The sequence below is a fragment of the Diorhabda sublineata genome, chromosome 4 (genome assembly GCF_026230105.1).
Source record: "Diorhabda sublineata isolate icDioSubl1.1 chromosome 4, icDioSubl1.1, whole genome shotgun sequence".
Lineage (NCBI taxonomy): Eukaryota > Metazoa > Arthropoda > Insecta > Coleoptera > Chrysomelidae > Diorhabda > Diorhabda sublineata.
The window spans coordinates 18,836,366-18,854,118 of NC_079477.1; the positions used below are offsets into that span (position 1 = coordinate 18,836,366).

Genomic DNA, 17,753 nt, shown 5'->3' on the forward strand with positions numbered 1-17,753 from the left:
AATAAAAAACAAAATTTTAACAAAACCAAAAAGCAATTTCTTCACAAATAAAAAAAATAAATAAATAAAATCTCTCAAAAATAAAAGAAGAAAACCCAAACCGAGAAGAGCCGCTTTTGCTTACAAGCGTTTTCTTCTGGCCAAAATCTCCCTTCAGAAATAGGCAAACACAACCCCATGCAATCACCACAACCACAGCCCTGCAGAGGAGCTATTCCTATACCAGTGCCTACTCCAACAAACTCCCCTCCATACAAAAATCCTCCTTATCCTATCCTAATTTACAAAATAGAGCTATAAATTTTATTTTAATTATTTAGGTCTTTTTTAACATCTATAGGTTTTTCATTCTTATGAATGTGAACCATTTCTAAAACTTCTCTTTTTCGTGTATTCTTCTTCGTGTGAATCTTTTTAATTGAATTTATGTTTTTTTAATATTTCATGGTTGGTTAATGCAGTTCTATTTTTTTTATCGTATTGATGACCTATTAGTCTTTTCCAAATACTGAAATTTCAAAGAAAAAATTAAAAATATAAAAATTCCTTAGGAATATATTTATTTGGTTATATGTAGTTTTCATTATATACAAATATTCAAATTACAATATTGTGAAAAATATATTGATAAAAAAATTGTACAAAGTTGAAGGATATACGGAAATACCTTAAAATTTATGATTTTAGAAAAGCTTACACTTACAACAACATATTTCAAATATGAAAATGAAATATATAAACAAATTGATGGTTGTACTTTATATCAAGTTTGCTGAAGACAGTTTCCTCAAGATCTTCTATTACTAATTGTGCATTAACATTTGATATGCAAGCTCCCATAGCACAACCATCAATTTTTTGAATTTTTGTTGTAATCTATCAGTTTATTATGGCAGCAGCGAAATTTTTTGGTTTCTCCAATATGAATGTCTTTAGCTGATGTCTTTGTTTTTATCTTTCCTATTTAGGTTTTCTCTTTATTTTTCTTAGTTATTCAATTTCCATTATTTGTATTTTTTTGTCATCATTTTCTCTTACGTTGTTTTGATATTTTCTGAGAAACAGGTATTTATTTGCATTAGATTTTATTCTTAGAATTTGAGGTTAATATCTCATCATCAGCATATTACTAATCTTTACAGGTTTCATTCGCCTATATCTTAAATTAATCTTTAAAATAAAACGATCACATCAAAAACTAATAACAATCTGAACAATGTGAGATTGAACTTTCTTTTATGTAATTCTAAACTCCCATGGGGTGTATGACGTTTAATTGTCACAAATACTGTTTTCTCCATGACTTTCTATCTTTTGTTCGCTCTCCCATTCCTTCCCATTTTATCCCTTTTATCTCAACAGCTTCTTTTACATTTTCAATCTTATCTTCCTCTATAATTTTCACTTGCTAATTTTGATTTGAATGTTTTTTTTTCGTATTGTTTTTTCGGGCATCCTACATGTGTCAAAACCATCTCAATTGTACTTTATATTATCTGCAACTAGTTTTATCTGTAATATTTCTTCATGTTACATTTCTCATTCTATCCTTTTGGTTTTACTTTCTTTTTTTCTGACGAATCTCATTTTCCATTGCATTGATATGTTCCTCTTGATTTTATTTTAATGTCCATGTCTCACAGTTGTAAAGCATGGTAAACATCACTACTTTTTTCACAATTTTTAATTTTATGTTTTTAGTACTTTAGTACTCGCATTAAATAATTTACAAACGTTCTAAGCTTTTCTTTTATTCCCTTCTCTAGTTTGCTATTACTTTCTATTATTGCACCTAGATTGGACTTGATCAATTTGTTTTCCCTGTATTTGACTTTTATATATTTTATTTTGCTATCATCATGCTATTCGTTTTATTTCTATTTAATTTCACATTAGTAGTAGTATGAAAAGAATAGTGAATAATAATAGTTTAATAAGTTTTGTAATCAACATTCAGGAAGTTCAGTGGCCTGACTCTGAAAGTCTAAATTCAAGTCAGTTTGCAAATCTCAATTCTAATATTCAGTCAACACGCGCTGATACATGCTTTCCTTTAAAATTGATTCCTCATATAAAGACAGTATGTATGTATGCAAGGAAGTCTAAACACCCGTGATAGTGTAATTGCAAAATTTTTATACAAATCGACAGCTATTAATTAAAGGAACAAAATGCACTCGGTAAGCGTCGATTTATTTGGCCGAAAGTATGAAAAAATAAGTAATTATTTAAAAAAAAAACAAAAATATTTTCCCGTCATCGCGGATATCGATAAGGGTCGATGGGAAAATTTGTGAATTAATGAAAAAAATCAGCTTACCTATTTAAAGGGTGTAATTGGGGAATAAAATTTCACCATCAATCCGGAAAACTTTTTAATTTGCTTATTTTTATGTAAATTTTAGAAATATCGTTGTGGGCGTATCTAAAACGGCTGGAAATATCGCGCATACCAGTTTCATTGTATACGGACTCGATTCTGATCAATGGCAATAAGCCTTCAATTACATCATTTCACTCTGTAATAAGCGTCCATATAACAATGTTATATCTTAAATTTAGTTGTAAAGTTGTAAAAGGATAAATAGAATCGAAGGAAATATAGGAAATTTTTTTTCGAGTCCATTTTTATTTCAGTTGATTAAAATATCGTGATCAATTTATTAATTTAAGAAAATACAATAAACAATTGTTTATACTAAGGCAGAACATAATTATTATCATTCATCTAATCTAGTGGTGCCGCTGGGCCGTTATACCACAAAAGTTGAAGAAATTCTGACTCAACATGAAAATAATGAAGAATGTGACAAATCAGAGGACGAAAAACATTATAATTGTGATGATAGTTTAGATGAATGATAATAATTATGTTCTGCTTTAGTATAAGCAATTGTTTATTGTATTATCGTAAATTGATAAATTGATTACGATATTTTAATCATCTGAAATAAAAATGAACTCGAAAAAAAATTTCATTTATTTCCTTCGACTCTATTTATCGCGCATACCACGATATTCCCAAAATTTACATAAAAATAATCATATTAAAAAAAGTTTTCCGGAATGATGGGGAAATTTTATTCCCAAATCACACCCTTTAAATAGGTAAGCCGGGCCCTTCTGGCTGGAAAAAATTGGTAAGCCGATTTTTTTTTCATTAATTCACAATATTTCCTATCGAACAGACTGTCTTATCGATATCTGCGATGACGGGAAAACATTTTTGATTTTTTTTAAATAATTATACTTTCGGCCAAATAAATCGACGCTTACCGAGTGCATTTTTTCCCTTTAATTAATAGCTGTCGATTTATACAAAAATTTTGCAATTCCGCGACCACGGGTCTTTTGATATTGTCGGCACCCGAACTAGTTCTAATGAATTCACTACATTTTTCGCAAGCATATCCGAAACTATTTTAAAATGTATTGAAGGTCCTACTAAGACTACCATCATCCATGTCCTCAATTATAGAGACTGATGTTCACAAAGAAATATTGACACTAAAATCTAAGCCAAGTTTGGATTTTCTTAATTTAATTCGCTGATTTGACCATTGACAATCTTATATAACAAATGTATAAACGAGGTAAACTGGCCTCAAGTACTGAATCAAAAATAATTACAGTTTTTAAAAGTGGCAACTTCAATCTGGGCAACAATTATAAGCTCATGGGCATAGTTAAGGTTATTTTGTTGGAACACTATGGACTCCGAGGTGGAGAGATGGAGCTGTTTGTATATTATTTGGAAAAACGAAGTAAGTTACAACAGGCGTGAATCTAGACTGGAATTTTGTAAACGAGGTACCAAAGGGGAATCATATTAAATCCCCGTATAAATTTTTTGCAATCATGTTTAGCGCACGATTTACTTTGTATTGATCCACAGTCATCTGACTTATGGTATCCCTCTAGCAGAGTACAAAAGATTTTTACTCCTCAGAAGACTGCTTTGCATATTATACATAATGCAAAACGTCGAGACATTGCCGCGAATTCGTCACGGCATACGGGATTCTGACATAACCTTGCATGTATATATTTGAAACACTTCTGTGTATTCATAGGAGTGTAGAAGATAAGGCAACTTATTCTTATGTTACAGTTATACCACCAGGTGGTAGACTCATTGTATCATTTTCTAGTCTACTTCAAACACAATATCACAAACTTGAGGTTAGATATGTTTTTAGATTTGCATACTGGTAAGAACGGAAAAAATATGAACCAGAGTTGGTTCTATGAACTTTTAAATTAATTTTTTTGCAAAATTTTTATGCAGTTGGAGACTATGTCTTTAAATTTTTAGCCTTACTTATTTCATTTTATTGCTTTAGTTAGTGATTTACTATTGGGACTACACATATGCTGTTGTATTTATACTAGTCCATAAATCGTATCGTATTATTATTGTGAAAAAAAGCGTACACATCCTTGTTTAACACCTATCATTGTGGTAAATTTCCTCGATTATTCATTGTTTGCTGATACTACATTTTTATTATTTTATATATTGTTTTTATCATTGTATTATAAATGAATTCCCTTATCTCCATTTATTAATTTTTTACTTAATTTTCTAATTATAAATATTCAGTCATTTGCGTTTTTTCCACTTCTAAAGCCACATTGTGAGTCCTCGATCTTATCTCTTATTATTTTTTTAATATTCTAGATATTAGTATTTTAATTGCTTCTACTACTTCTCTCCTTATCTTCTCGAAATCTTTTTCTATCATCTCATCCTCAATATCTGCATTTTTAAGCTCCTCGAAATTTTTTCTTTTCATCTCTTTATTACTTTCCCCGTGATTATACTTCCATCCTTGTCTTTTATATTCATCATACTATATTCCTTTTTCTTTCTTAATTGCTTCAGTGTATAGTCATTTTGTGTTCGAAATTTATCAATAATTTTTATTTGGCTTTATTTGCTTTAACTTGATACTTATTTTCTTATTGCTTTATATTTTTCATAATCTTTAGTAACCGTTTTTTTGAATTAAATCATTTCATCCATTTTTCTTTTTATCTTTTGTTAACTTTATTATCCGACAACTGACCTCTTTATGGTTTTCTGAGGTATTTATCTTCTTGATTTAGATGATATTTAATATTTTTGGATATTTAGTTTTGTATCGCCATTTTTTCTATTTTTTCATCATTTTTTTTCTATTATGTTCCTTTTTGTTCTTGTGATTGTATTAGTTCTCATATTCATAATCATTTTGAGTAGGGTGAACACTATCACTAGTGATCACTTCTAATTTTCGCTTGGCTTACATTTTTTAAATTTAATATCAAAAAGAATGAAATATCAATATTTAAAAAAAATGTTTCCAAAGTCAGTTTGAATATATATTGGTCTTACTGTTTCCAATAGCACACAGCTTACTTCTGAAGCTAAAAGCCACTTCTTTTGGATTCATATCAGTTCCAACGAGAAATGGTCGGTCATTTTCATTTCCAGTCAATAAAGTATTTGTAATGAGCACATTGACTGAAATACAGACAATAGTACGAGAGCTAGCAACGTCAGGAAAACAAGCATTTCAGGTAGGCCTGTTTTAGATATCCTATCTCTCTCACTCTTCCGGGCGTCATATGGACTATTTGGTTCCTACCTACACAGGTAAAATATGGATTTTTTAAATCATTTTAAGATTTTGTTTTTTATTATTTTTATTGAACTTTCTACAAAGTAAATCTAATATTGCCAGACATTTTTATTGCTGTTTAAACTGTTCCAGGCCCTAATTGCGAATTAAAAAAAATTTTTTTTTCAAAATAATTCAGTATGGCTGAAATTTTTTTATATTATTTAAGTATCTAAAAACTAAAAATTAATTTGCCAAACAATTATTCGGTTGTTAAACCTTCAGCCAGACCGATTTAAAAGTGGAAAGTGATGTGGTATCATTTTGCTTGGTCTAAAAATAGAATCGGCCGGTGTTCTTCGCAAGACAGTGAGTCTTCAACAGTTTTAATAACTTTATTATTTTCAACCTGGTATGAATAACACTTGTTGAAGTTCAGATAAATTATTTTATTTCCAATAATCGGAGCCATTTCATCACCAGCCCATTGGTCAATAAAAAAATTAACAAGGCCTTCTTTAAAATATATATTTTTAAGTTCGGCTACAAAATTATATATATATATTAATCGGGTTAAAACGTTCTTCGCCGTCTTCCGATTCCCAGTTTCCATTTTTCTCGATCTTCCCAAAGATCTTCTTCCAATCCTCTCTCTCGAATATCCTTCTCGATACCTTCTCTCCAACTTAATCTTGATCTTCCTCTCTTTCTTCTTCCTTGTGGTGCCCAATTTAAAATTTGTTTGGGTATGCGGTCTTCAGGCATTCTTTGGACATGTCCGTACCATCTTAACTGATTCACCCTAATGTCTTCCGTAATCGTGTGTTGCACCTTCATGATCTCCCTGATTTTGTCGTTTCTTATTTTTTCCAGTCTTGATGTTCCTGCCGCGCGTCTCCAATAATCCATTTCTGTGGCTTCAAGCATTTTGACTGTTTTTTCTTTTAGAGGCCAGACTTCGCTACTATATGTTGTTATACTTTTTATTATGCTATTGTATATTCGATGTTTGTTTTCCTTGGATATTTGTTTGTCCCACAATATACTATTTAGTTGTCTTATTGCTTGTCTTCCTTGGTTATTTCTTTGTGCTATTGCTTCATCTAATCTTCCATCATTAGTGATGATCATGCCTAGATATTTGTATTTTGTACAATGACTTATTTTTTGTTGTGTTTCTTCAAGTATTAAATTTTGTTGTTCTCCTCCAATACACATATATTCCGATTTACTAAAATTTACTTCTAGACCCCATTTCCTGTATTCCACTACTAGCTTTCTTGTCATATATTCTAAGTCTTCGTAGTCCTGTGCCAAGATTATTTGGTCATCTGCAAAACACAGGGTATATAGTGTGGAATCGATTAGTGGAATGCCCATGTTCTTACATTTCCTTTTCCAGTGTGCTAGTGCGTGTTCCAAGTATATCTTGAAGAGTGTGGGTGACAGACAGCATCCTTGTTTCAACCCCTTATTGATGGAGAATCCTTTTGAGACCTTGTTTCCTATTTTTACTTGTGATTTACTGTTTTCATAAAGCTTTTGTACTGCTTTTATTAGGGCCGCATTTATATTTGTTCTTTCCAAGGCATCCCATAGTTTTGTTTGCGGTACACTGTCATATGTTTTTTTAAGGTCAACATACAAAAGGTGGAGTTCTTGATTTTTGGCGGTTTTCTTATCAATTATTTGCGAAATCGTAAATAAATGATCAATAGTCGACCTCCCCGCTCTGAAGCCTGCCTGTTCTTCTGCCTCCATGTTGCAATATTCCTGTTCGATTTTATTTTTTATGATTTTTCCATAAATTCTGGATATTGTACACAGCACTGTAAGTCCCCGGTAGTTGTCGCAATTTTCTCTGTCCCCTTTTTATATACGGTAGTCATATAAGATGTTTTCCACTCTTGGGGTAGCGCTTCACCATTTATACACTTCTGGAAAAGCATTTGCAGATGAGAAAAAAGTTTTTCAGTGCCATTTTTAATTAACTCTGGTGCTATTTGACCCGGGCCTGGAGATTTTCGATTCTTTAGTGACTGACAAACGTCTTTTACTTCTTTAATTGTAATTCTAAGCGGAGATGTGATGATGTTTATATTGTCCTGTTTTTGATTTTTGAACTCTGGTCTTGTTTCTGTAAACAATTTAGAGAAGTACTCATCCCATTTTTCCTTGTCCCACCAGTACGTTCTTGGTCTTCTAGTGTTATCGGATCTTCCCAGGGCTTCTTCTACTGCAGCAATCATGCTTCTTTTGATAAAGCTGTAGTGTTGTTCCGGATTGTCAAAATTTTCCTGTATCAGTTTTCCATCTAGGCGTTTTTGATATAAGTTCTTTACACTTTCCTCTTGTAAGCTATTTAGATTGAATCTACTAATTTTTATTTCAAATGCTTTTTCTTGTTGCTGTTTTTCTATTTTATTTATCTGCATGAAAGGTAAAATTTTTGTTCTAAGTAAGAAGTGGTCGCTGCCACAGTTTGCCCCTCTTTGTACTTTAACATCCTGTATTCTAATTTTTGTGTTTTGTCTCATTATTATATAGTCTATAATAGATCTTAAGTGCCGTGTATGCTGTACCCATGTGTATTTATGTATCATTTTGTGTTGGAAGAAGCCATTCAGTATTTTTAATGTATTTTGTTGGCATAATGTAATAAGTCTGTTTCCATTATCATTTGTTACTTCTTCCCCGAATCTTCCTATTATCTGATCGTCTATTTTCTTGCCTGTTCTTGCATTTAGGTCTCCTAGGATAATTACCTCTCTTGAGGTGCCTACTTCAGAAATTTCTTCGGACAAACATTCAAAATAGTCATCTTTGTTATTTACTGTGTCGTCTTCATTTACCCCATATGTTCCTATGACTGTCGTTTTGTTTACGCAAATAGCTATATTTATTTTGATAATTCGTTGATTGACTGCTTCCCACGATGACACGTATTTTCTTAAACTTTTCTTAATTAATATAGATACTCCTTTCTGAGCTCGTTTGTCCTTAGATATTCCCGAATAGAAGTGATCATAATGACCCAAATTTTCTGAACCTTGTCCTTTCTTCTTTGTTTCCGTTAGCACCACTATATCCATATTTAGTTGTCTTATTTCTCGTAGAACCTCATTGATTTGGTGGAGAGGCCTTGTACGTTCCATGTTCCTAAATTCATTTTCCGTTTCCGTTGCTTTGGTCGTCTTAATTTTTTACTTTTCCTATTCCGAGGCTTTTGACTGGGATTTTTAACCTTTATTCATTTTTACGAGTATCGAGGGGTTGGCCCGACGCCTCAACCCCCAACCTGGAGGACCAGGGTTTTAAATCGGAGTGCCTTCTCCTAGATAAATTGCTTTCTCTGCAGCTAATGAGTTTTATCTACCCACTTTCCTCTTTTATTAACCCTAGAAGCAAGGGTTGCCACTTGCGCCGGATCCGCCGAGTTGAAGTTCTTCTTCTTCGCCTTCTCCGCCGGTGTGGTCTTCACCCGTACCCTGGGTAGGGGATTGCGTTATACCCCGCAACATTGGGTCCTCAGTAGAACTCTTTTGAATCGGGCCCACCCCCGCGACTTGGACGCGCCTGCTGAGGTTTGCCTAAGTGAGGTCAGAGACGACAGCTCTGGGTCTCCTTAAGCCGGGTTAATGCTCATATATGGTGCTATGAGCAAAGGCCAGCTACAAAATTATGTGGACGAATTTGATTGGGCCCGATTGTAACTTGGCTAATTATTTCATCTCGACGTTAGGAGCATCATTATCAATATTTTGGTATATTATACCAACGGTGTCATGCAAAGTTTCCTTTCCATTAAGAGTATCAACGTACCTATCAAAGTTATCAAAGCCTACACCTGTGCATACTGATGATTTCCGAATAATGTCAGGTGAACTAATTTCAGAGCGATGAACAGATGAGTAAGTAGCTTCAGTTTCCAACTCCTCCAGTGTAGTATAGTTACAGCAATGTCCAAGACGATTAAGAATGTTAATGATTTTTCTACTACTTAAAAGACTTTTAACAGTCATTCCAAGAGTTATATATTTTGATGGTTTAATAGTACCATTAGTAACACAAAAAATAGTATCAGAGGCGATTGAGTTGCTTAATCGATCACCGTTTACACCATTTCGGCGACGAATATCTTTGCCTCCAATCAATACTTTAGAAAAAAAACTTTTCACGTGGCTTGATTTTTGAAGGTAATTTTAATTTTTCCATTTTTAAAATGGCGTTCCGCAGGACTAAAGCTACTTTATCAATAAGCTTTCCAAGTTTCGTGTGAAATTTCACAACATTCCGTTACCCTATTTTTACGTCAATCATTATTACGGCCAAACAAAAAAAACAGCCTCTATACAAACGAAGACAACGACTACACAGGTGTGTCTCCAGCCAAGGTAGACACGCATTTGACAGAGTAGGCTTCAGGCTAAGCAGCTTACAGTCGCTAACCATTGACACATACGTACTTATTATATAGTAGTACTTTATAGACCGGGAGGTAGCGTTGCAGTTTTTCTAGGAATTTTATACCGAATAAATTTTGTTTCAAATAGTTGTTTAATAGTCAGAAATCGGTAAAGTGAGCGTCATTTGTCCCTCTAACGGTGGAGCTAAAGAAGACAGCATGAAAAAGTCATTTGAAAAAAATCAGCTCCGATGATTTTAGTACCGAGCAAAAATGTATAATATTATTGTTTTAATCACATTTTTTCAAAAAATAGTCGTCAGCTGTATTGACGAGGGGGGTTATATGTCAGTCGCGTGCATGAACTCCATTGAAAATTTGAAAACACCACATTTTATTTAATGCATGGAATCCTGGCAACAATGCACACAAGCTAGGTCCTAATACTTTGTGCAGTTGAGTGACATCGATGTAACGTTGTGCATTTCCAGTACCGAGTCACAAATGAATTTTAAGGTTGCTCTGAATATGGTTCATATTCCCCAATAGAATCATTAAAATATCTGTATCAGAACATCTTATTATTAATTTTTAGGAAAGGTATGTTAGAGACGTGAGACTTTAACTGCTTGAAATTCCTTGATGCTACAGTACATATTAATATGATTAGAAACTGACACAAAATTAATAAATAAAATGTGGTGTTTTTTATATTAAATTGATATTATACTTATTGAATTCGAAGTATAAGATGATTTAAATATTAAAAAAATAAAAAATCATCGTCAGATTGTTTATGGGTGTAAAGATTATCAGTTTATATTCCAAAAAGCCTATGCAGCGCTCAAATGCATTGGAGCGCGCAAAATGTTTATCAGGCTGACTGAAGGTGTTACCCCCGTCAAAAATACGGCTGACGATTTTCTTTATTATTTTAGAAGTATAAAAATTGAGATGTATAAATTTCATAAGGTATAAAATTAATTTGTTTATCAAATTTTCAATGGAGTTCATCCACGCGACTGACATATAACCCCCCCTCGTCAATACAGCTGACGACTATTTTTTGAAAAAATGTGATTAAAACAATAATATACATTTTTGCTCGGTATAAAAATCATCGGAGCAGATTTTTTTCCAATGACTTTTTCATGCTGTCTTCTTTAGCTCCACCGCTATCAAAGCAGCTGACGTTCGGAGCTATATTATGTGTTAGGGGAAAACTATTATTGTTATGATTTTCAGCCGGTATAAAATGACTTGCTCAACTATAGCGCTACCTCCCGGACTATTACTTAATAGCCAAACCTCATATTCCCGAGTCGCGTAATGACGACAGCAGTACTTGAAGAAAATTCTTGATACATATCCGTTTAAGAAAAAAATAATGCTCCTACTCCATCCTCAAATAACATTAAACAAATAACTATTGTTTATTTTATAATTTCTGGTTCACATACAGTTAGGGTTCACACCAGCAATGAAAATTTAGTGGTCCAAAAGGACCACCTAAGTTATGATTTAGTGGTCCAAAAATATAACGTGGTAGACAAAAGTAAAAAAATTAACATATGCATGTTACATACACTTTTATACATATTTTTACGGCATATATAAATTCTTTTATGCAAAAACAGTACACTAAATATAAAACATAGGTTTTTTTAAAAATATTTTGGGCGACAAATTTGTCGTCGATGTGTATGATTTTGGCGATATTTCTTCATGATTTGGCGACAATTGTCGCTATGTCGCCATGCTGGCGTGAACCCTTCATACAATATAATGTTATAGTATAGTTATTTGATTTCTGGTTCACATACAGTATAATGTTATAGTATAGTTATTTGAGAATTATTAATAATTACCCATTATTAGTGGCGGGAAAGATTCATTTATTATTATTATCACGTTCATTGCTAAAAAAAGCTTGAATGCAATTTTTTTAGGTTTGCTTCATCCAAACAAGAATTTATTTTTGTAAGATTTTAAGTCTGGTAGCTTTTTAACATTATTTCTAGCTTTAAGTGAAATTATTAAGTTATTGGCAGAATGAATATATGAGTATTTTTAAACAGAATTTGTTCACTTCAAAATACTAATATATGTTACTTATTTTGCTTTGTTTTATTGAATAGTTTGAATTATTACCTTTTAATTGTTCAAGATTGGCATATTATTTTAATTCAAATATCTCATAGGATTTTTGTTTAATCAGACTTTTATCCTAATTTTACTTTAACTAAGTTTTTCTCTCAGAACCATTCCACATAGTCAAACATATGTATTCAAAATGTATATGCTTGTTATGAAATTAAACAATGAAAATTGATGCTATTTTTAATTTTTATTAAACATAAAACTTAGGAATAAATATTTTACAATTTTCTACATTTTACTTTAAATTTAATAAAGTTTGTTCCATTCTTCACGCTCCTTTCTTTCCTTAATAACCTGTTCAACAATGGGAGTAAGATATAATTTGTCTTCCTCGAGTTTGGTCCACTGTTCTTTTGGTAGGATGCTGTGGGTAAGAGAAAGTTGAGTCGCTCTCAGGATACGGAAATTTCTTTCATCTAATTTGTTTTGAGGTAAACGTTTTAAAGCTTCTTTAACATCTTCGTTCTCATGAAGAATGTCGTCCCTCCAAAGACCATATTTATTGAATCCGGATAAATTGTATGCCCATTTCTGCAATGCATTAGACATAAAACGCCTTTGGACAAAACTAACTGCCATTATTGTTATTTTAATATTTGGTATATATGACAATTTGAGTAATAAATGTATTAGATAATCAGTACACCATTACTTCAATATAATTTGATAAATGACTGTCAGTTGCTGTATGTCAAAATCAAGTTACTACCATAGAAAACTTTAATATAGAGGTTCAAATGTCACAAGCTTGTTCATATAGATAAAATATATTATTATACAAATATATATATATATACAAATTGCATTTATCCCAGAATTGTGTTAGAATAATTAAGGTAGAATCAAAAGGGAGTATAATAGAAAATATGCAATGTTTGAAAAAATATAGTTCAGTATAACTAATTGAAAGAAACAGCTATGTTTATGTTTTCTCTATGCTTGCAATTGCTACTAAGACACTACAAAAGAGAAGAATAAAGAAGCAAATACATAACCTAAATTTAAATAGTGGTATGTGAATGTATATTTAATAAATCCAATAGTAATAAGTTTATATTATGCCAGTAGACCATAAAAGAATAAATGGACCGGATGAAACTTTGCCTTATAATTTATTTGCAAAGTCAAACAAAAAGTCTTCACTTCAAGAATATGAGGACATTGTTAAAAAAGGAAAAAGGGGCGACTCTAGATCTTACCTAGAGCACCGAAAGCTATGTATGTATTTTCTTCAAATAGTGTACAGAAACTACAGTTTTTTGTTTTAGTTATTAAAACAGGTGTTGTGAGTCAAGCTAAGGGTTCCGCTTATATAGAATTAGGGAAGACCAAAGTTATTGTATCGGTTTTTGATCCCCGAGAAATTCCTAATAGAACAGAGTATTCTCTGAAAGGTGAAATCTATTGCGAATTTAAATTTGCACCTTTTAGTTGTAAAAAACGGCGATTACATCAGCAGGATGCAGAAGAAAAGCAATATAGTGCTATTATGAAACAAGCTTTAGAATCTACTGTTTGCCGCCATGAATTTCCCAACTTTCAGGTGTGTAAGACTATCAGTTATAATAATTACATCAACTGAAAGATATAACTGTAGGAAACAACTCATGGAGTTTAGATAGGTAGAAGGACAATCACAATGTATTGCAATTGTCAGAGAACTGAAGGCTACACCATTTTTGTAAATATGCCGCCAGGGCTACACTGTGTTCGCTAATGTCCGGCTAATGGTATCTGTTTGTAATTGTTTAGTAGTAGCTCGGAATGCAGAATCATATTTATATGTCAATTGATAAGAAATTTCAACAGAAATTTTTTGATAAACCGGGTCTTTCCAATAATTTTGAGGAGTTATATAATATAGACACGCACGCCATGCGCAGATACTTTTGCTTTTTTGTGGAAAAGTTTCAGTCATTTTAAAGGGTGGAGAAAATAAATATTGGCAAGCGCAGAAATCAACATCTCATAAAAAGCTTGTGTTGAAAGATGTTGATACTGATCTGCTGCAGTTCCAATATAGGACATTTCTTCAAAAATTAGAATAAATAACTATGCACATGCCTGAAAATGAATTCAAACTATTATCTACTGTTAATATTATTACAATACTTATATCAAGTAAAGGATTCCATCAAAATATTTAACTAATTATTTACTGTATATGTGTTGCTTCAATACTCCTCTCCGTTGAATCAGTTTATGAATCATATTATGAATATTGCAACAAAAAAAGGAGACCAATAAGTGATGAATCATGAAATGATTATTTCAGTCAATGGACCACTGCCAACTAAATGTGACAGTGTTGTTTTAAAGCCCATGTCAAAACTGGATATCAAAATCAGTAGACAAATTGATGAAATTAAATTTGTTTCTTCCTTTCATGGATTAAAATCTATGTGAAACGATTTTATTATTATTATTACTAATTTTTTTGTATTCTTCCAGATACATAAAACAGATTTTAAACAATTATCTTTATTTTTTAATTAGAATTTTTTTTACTGCAATCTTGTAGAAACTTATTGTTACTTTCGGTTAAGTGCGCAGATACTTTGCGAATTTTATACAAGTCTGCCAACCAGGCATAACAAGTTGATGTTGGTATCTAACTTGCTCTGATGTTTACACCAGTTTCGGGAATTCTCCTGAAGCTTTTAGGCACTGCACAAAAAGGCAAAAATTCACAAATGTGTTGAAAACTGGGAAAAGAAAACAAAAAAAACAGAGAGAATAACTGGAAACAAAAAAGAAAAAAATCCTTGAAGATTCACAAAAACAGCTTGCAGCAGTGAATCAAGAATTAGTTAAAATAAAAAAAAATGGTTGTTTATTATACTTGTATGTTCTAAAATAAATATTCACCATCATAAAAGGGTATAAAATCCACGAAATTTCAACTGGGGAAATTGAAAGACCAACCTGGAAAAACCGGGAGAAAGACGGGAATTTGATTTTCAATTTTTACTAGCCACCTTGATTTTATTATAATTAAAAAAAAGTAAAATTAACTTATTAACTGTGCGCAGTAAAGAATAAGTGAATATTATTGGAATAATAAATACAATATTTTATCTTACTGTATCCGGCCGTATTTAGGGAAAAATGTATTTTGAAAAATAATTTATTAACCTCGTGAATATAATTTTAAAAGACTAGAAACAGTAAGAAGTTATTATTTTGATACATAGATTGACTACAAATATAGAAATGTTGTTTGTAGCACTTTATCGCTTTTATAGTTTTATTAAAAAAATACTGATTACAAACTGACTAGAATCCTTATAGCAATTAAATAAATTTTTTTTCAACTGTTATAACAAAGATTTTTCTAATACTTGGACCTGGGCTTGTTGTAATTTGAGTCCCAAAAAGAATTTTGTAATTTTTCTCTTTAATAAAAAAACTAATGAAGTTACTAAAACAGATATCACTAAAATAATAGAAGCAGCATCGAGTCCCCTAGAAATTTGGGTTAGATTTTCCAAAGGCTCTGTTGGTTGGATTTGCCCGCGAGTTTCTGGAATCTTCAACTTTTTAGTTTGATTTCATGGTCTGGTGTGAGTTTCATGGGAATGGCTTCTGGAACAAAAATTTCTTGAATAGTTTCCTTTGTGTGAAGGACACTTCAAAAACAATTTGTTCTTCAGTTATAAAGATACTGATTGATTGGGTTCATTGATTTTGACCTTTAATAGAATGAACTATTCCTATTAATATGACTTTAGATGTTTTCTATACAAAATTTCTTGTTCCTATGCATTTAGTGCAGTTATGAACAGTCAAAATTAGACATCTCGATGGTACATGCTTCGTACATCGTTTATGACAAGGGCATCCTCGGAGTAAGTGTGAAGAAGTTCGTTTTTTTAAGATTGTAATTCTTTAAAGTAAACAAATCAATATTTGTTATATTTAAATTGTATATACAGTTGCAGAACTAACTTAAAATATAAATAACAACAGTAGATTGAACATGAGTGTTGCGATTAATCTTAAGCTCATGCACATGTACTATTTATAGATAAAAGTAGGTAAAAACAACAATTTTGTATTTTGAAACGACATTTAATTCGTAGATGAACATAAATATCCATCTGCTCAGTTTTTGATATTTGGATAAATATATTTTTTTTTAAATCAAGTCCAAAAATTTTTGAAGCTAATTAGTAATAAATATAATTATCTTCTTCTGTTTATCATTTTCTTACTTAATTAAAATGTTGATAATTAAAGTTTTTTATATTTTAGGTTGATGTTTATGCATTAGTGTTGCACAATGATGGTTCTTCGCTGAGTGCTGCGATAACAGCAGCTGGTTTGGCACTTAGTCAGGCAGGAGTTCCTATGTATGATCTTATAACTTCTATAACCTTAGCATTACAGAAGGACACTATATTATTAGATCCTACCATGAAAGAACAAAACATTTGTTACTATCCAATTCACAAACAAAATGATCATGGTGTTATTATTATATCCAAACTTCATTCCCATAACCAGATATCGCAGTTTTATCAGACAGGAAGTATTTCATTGCACAAATTAAGTGAAGCTTTTGAAACCCTCAATAAAAGTTGTGAAGAGATTGTTCCTCTAGTACAGAAATGTTTGGTTAAACATGTTATTAATAATTTAAAAAACAGTGAAGTTAGTGATAAATAAAAATTGATTATCTATGTTCCATATTTTATTATTTCTCACAGCATTTCAATTAATATGAAATTTTGTAAAACTATGTGGAGCTTTAATCAATAAATTTAAAAAAAAAAATAGTAGGAAATCGGGAGTTATTTCCGTTATTACTTAATCCATGTTTTATTTCAGAGATGAACGAATAATATATCCAAAATCTCTAGAAACTCCATTTATTAATTACCATATTCCATTATATGACTTGTATATTATTGTATTCAAAAATTATAGATTTTTGAATTGTAGTTCTACTATATAATTTGTAATAATTTGGAAATTGCAGAATATCAATAAATATATTTTAAAGTTTCATCAATACCTTTAAATATGTTTCTTATTTTTTCATTCAACAAGAATGCTCAACAATAATGAGAATCATCATATTTTGTGCTAAGATAAATACAAAGATCAAGTTTTGTAGTCTAAAGTAGACTTAAAAAACAAGAAAAAGTTACATTACAATAAGTTAATGCTTGTTTCTAGTTTATTAATGACTACATGCACTTGATTGATGATTATTTTTATCTTATTTTAACAGTTATGCACTTTCATCGTGACACTGTTAAGCTGGTTTAATCTCAGAATCATGAAGGATATGTTATGGGAACATAGGAGACGTGACACCTGTAAAGTTATGAATCGAATTTTCACAGTTATCTTTTCATGTTTACCTTCATACGTTTGATAGATAATAATTTATGTAGCTTCCGAACTGTAATGTCTCATTTTTTAGTTGTTAATCGATTAAATCCTATTTTTAAAAAGTAGTTTTACATTTAATTTGCAGTAGGATTGCAAATCTGTTGAACAAAATCATGACGCCGGTAGAACACAATGTTATTTTCTGTGAATTCAACAATCTAGTCCAAGGAATACGGAGAAGAATT

At 31.3% G+C, this 17,753-nt stretch overlaps 2 protein-coding genes across 2 annotated transcripts; one reads left to right on the top strand and one right to left on the bottom strand.

Annotated features, from left to right (window-relative positions):
- Positions 1 to 12,341: 12,341 nt before the first annotated feature.
- LOC130442527 (cytochrome b-c1 complex subunit 7-like) lies at positions 12,342 to 12,849 on the bottom strand. Its single transcript, XM_056776693.1, has one exon. It carries the CDS (start codon positions 12,745 to 12,747, stop codon positions 12,415 to 12,417), a length of 333 nt encoding a protein of 110 aa, XP_056632671.1. The 5' UTR covers positions 12,748 to 12,849; the 3' UTR covers positions 12,342 to 12,414.
- Positions 12,850 to 13,123: 274 nt separating this feature from the next.
- Positions 13,124 to 17,192, top strand: LOC130442530 (exosome complex component MTR3-like). The gene is made up of 3 exons (XM_056776695.1): positions 13,124 to 13,386; positions 13,437 to 13,711; positions 16,423 to 17,192. The coding sequence occupies exons 1-3, from the start codon at positions 13,227 to 13,229 to the stop codon at positions 16,834 to 16,836; spliced, it is 849 nt and encodes a 282-aa protein (XP_056632673.1). The 5' UTR covers positions 13,124 to 13,226; the 3' UTR covers positions 16,837 to 17,192.
- The last annotated feature ends 561 nt before the right edge of the window (positions 17,193 to 17,753 follow it).

Bases quoted from the DNA above. Each gene is read 5' to 3' on its own strand.
- LOC130442527 (XM_056776693.1), bottom strand. From the start codon at position 12,747: ATGGCAGTTAGTTTTGTCCAAAGGCGTTTTATGTCTAATGCATTGCAG.
- LOC130442530 (XM_056776695.1), top strand. From the start codon at position 13,227: ATGCCAGTAGACCATAAAAGAATAAATGGACCGGATGAAACTTTGCCT. The intron at 13,387-13,436 runs GTATGTATTTTC...TTTTTGTTTTAG, and splicing joins CCTAGAGCACCGAAAGCTAT to TTATTAAAACAGGTGTTGTG. The intron at 13,712-16,422 runs GTGTGTAAGACT...TTTATATTTTAG, and splicing joins ATGAATTTCCCAACTTTCAG to GTTGATGTTTATGCATTAGT.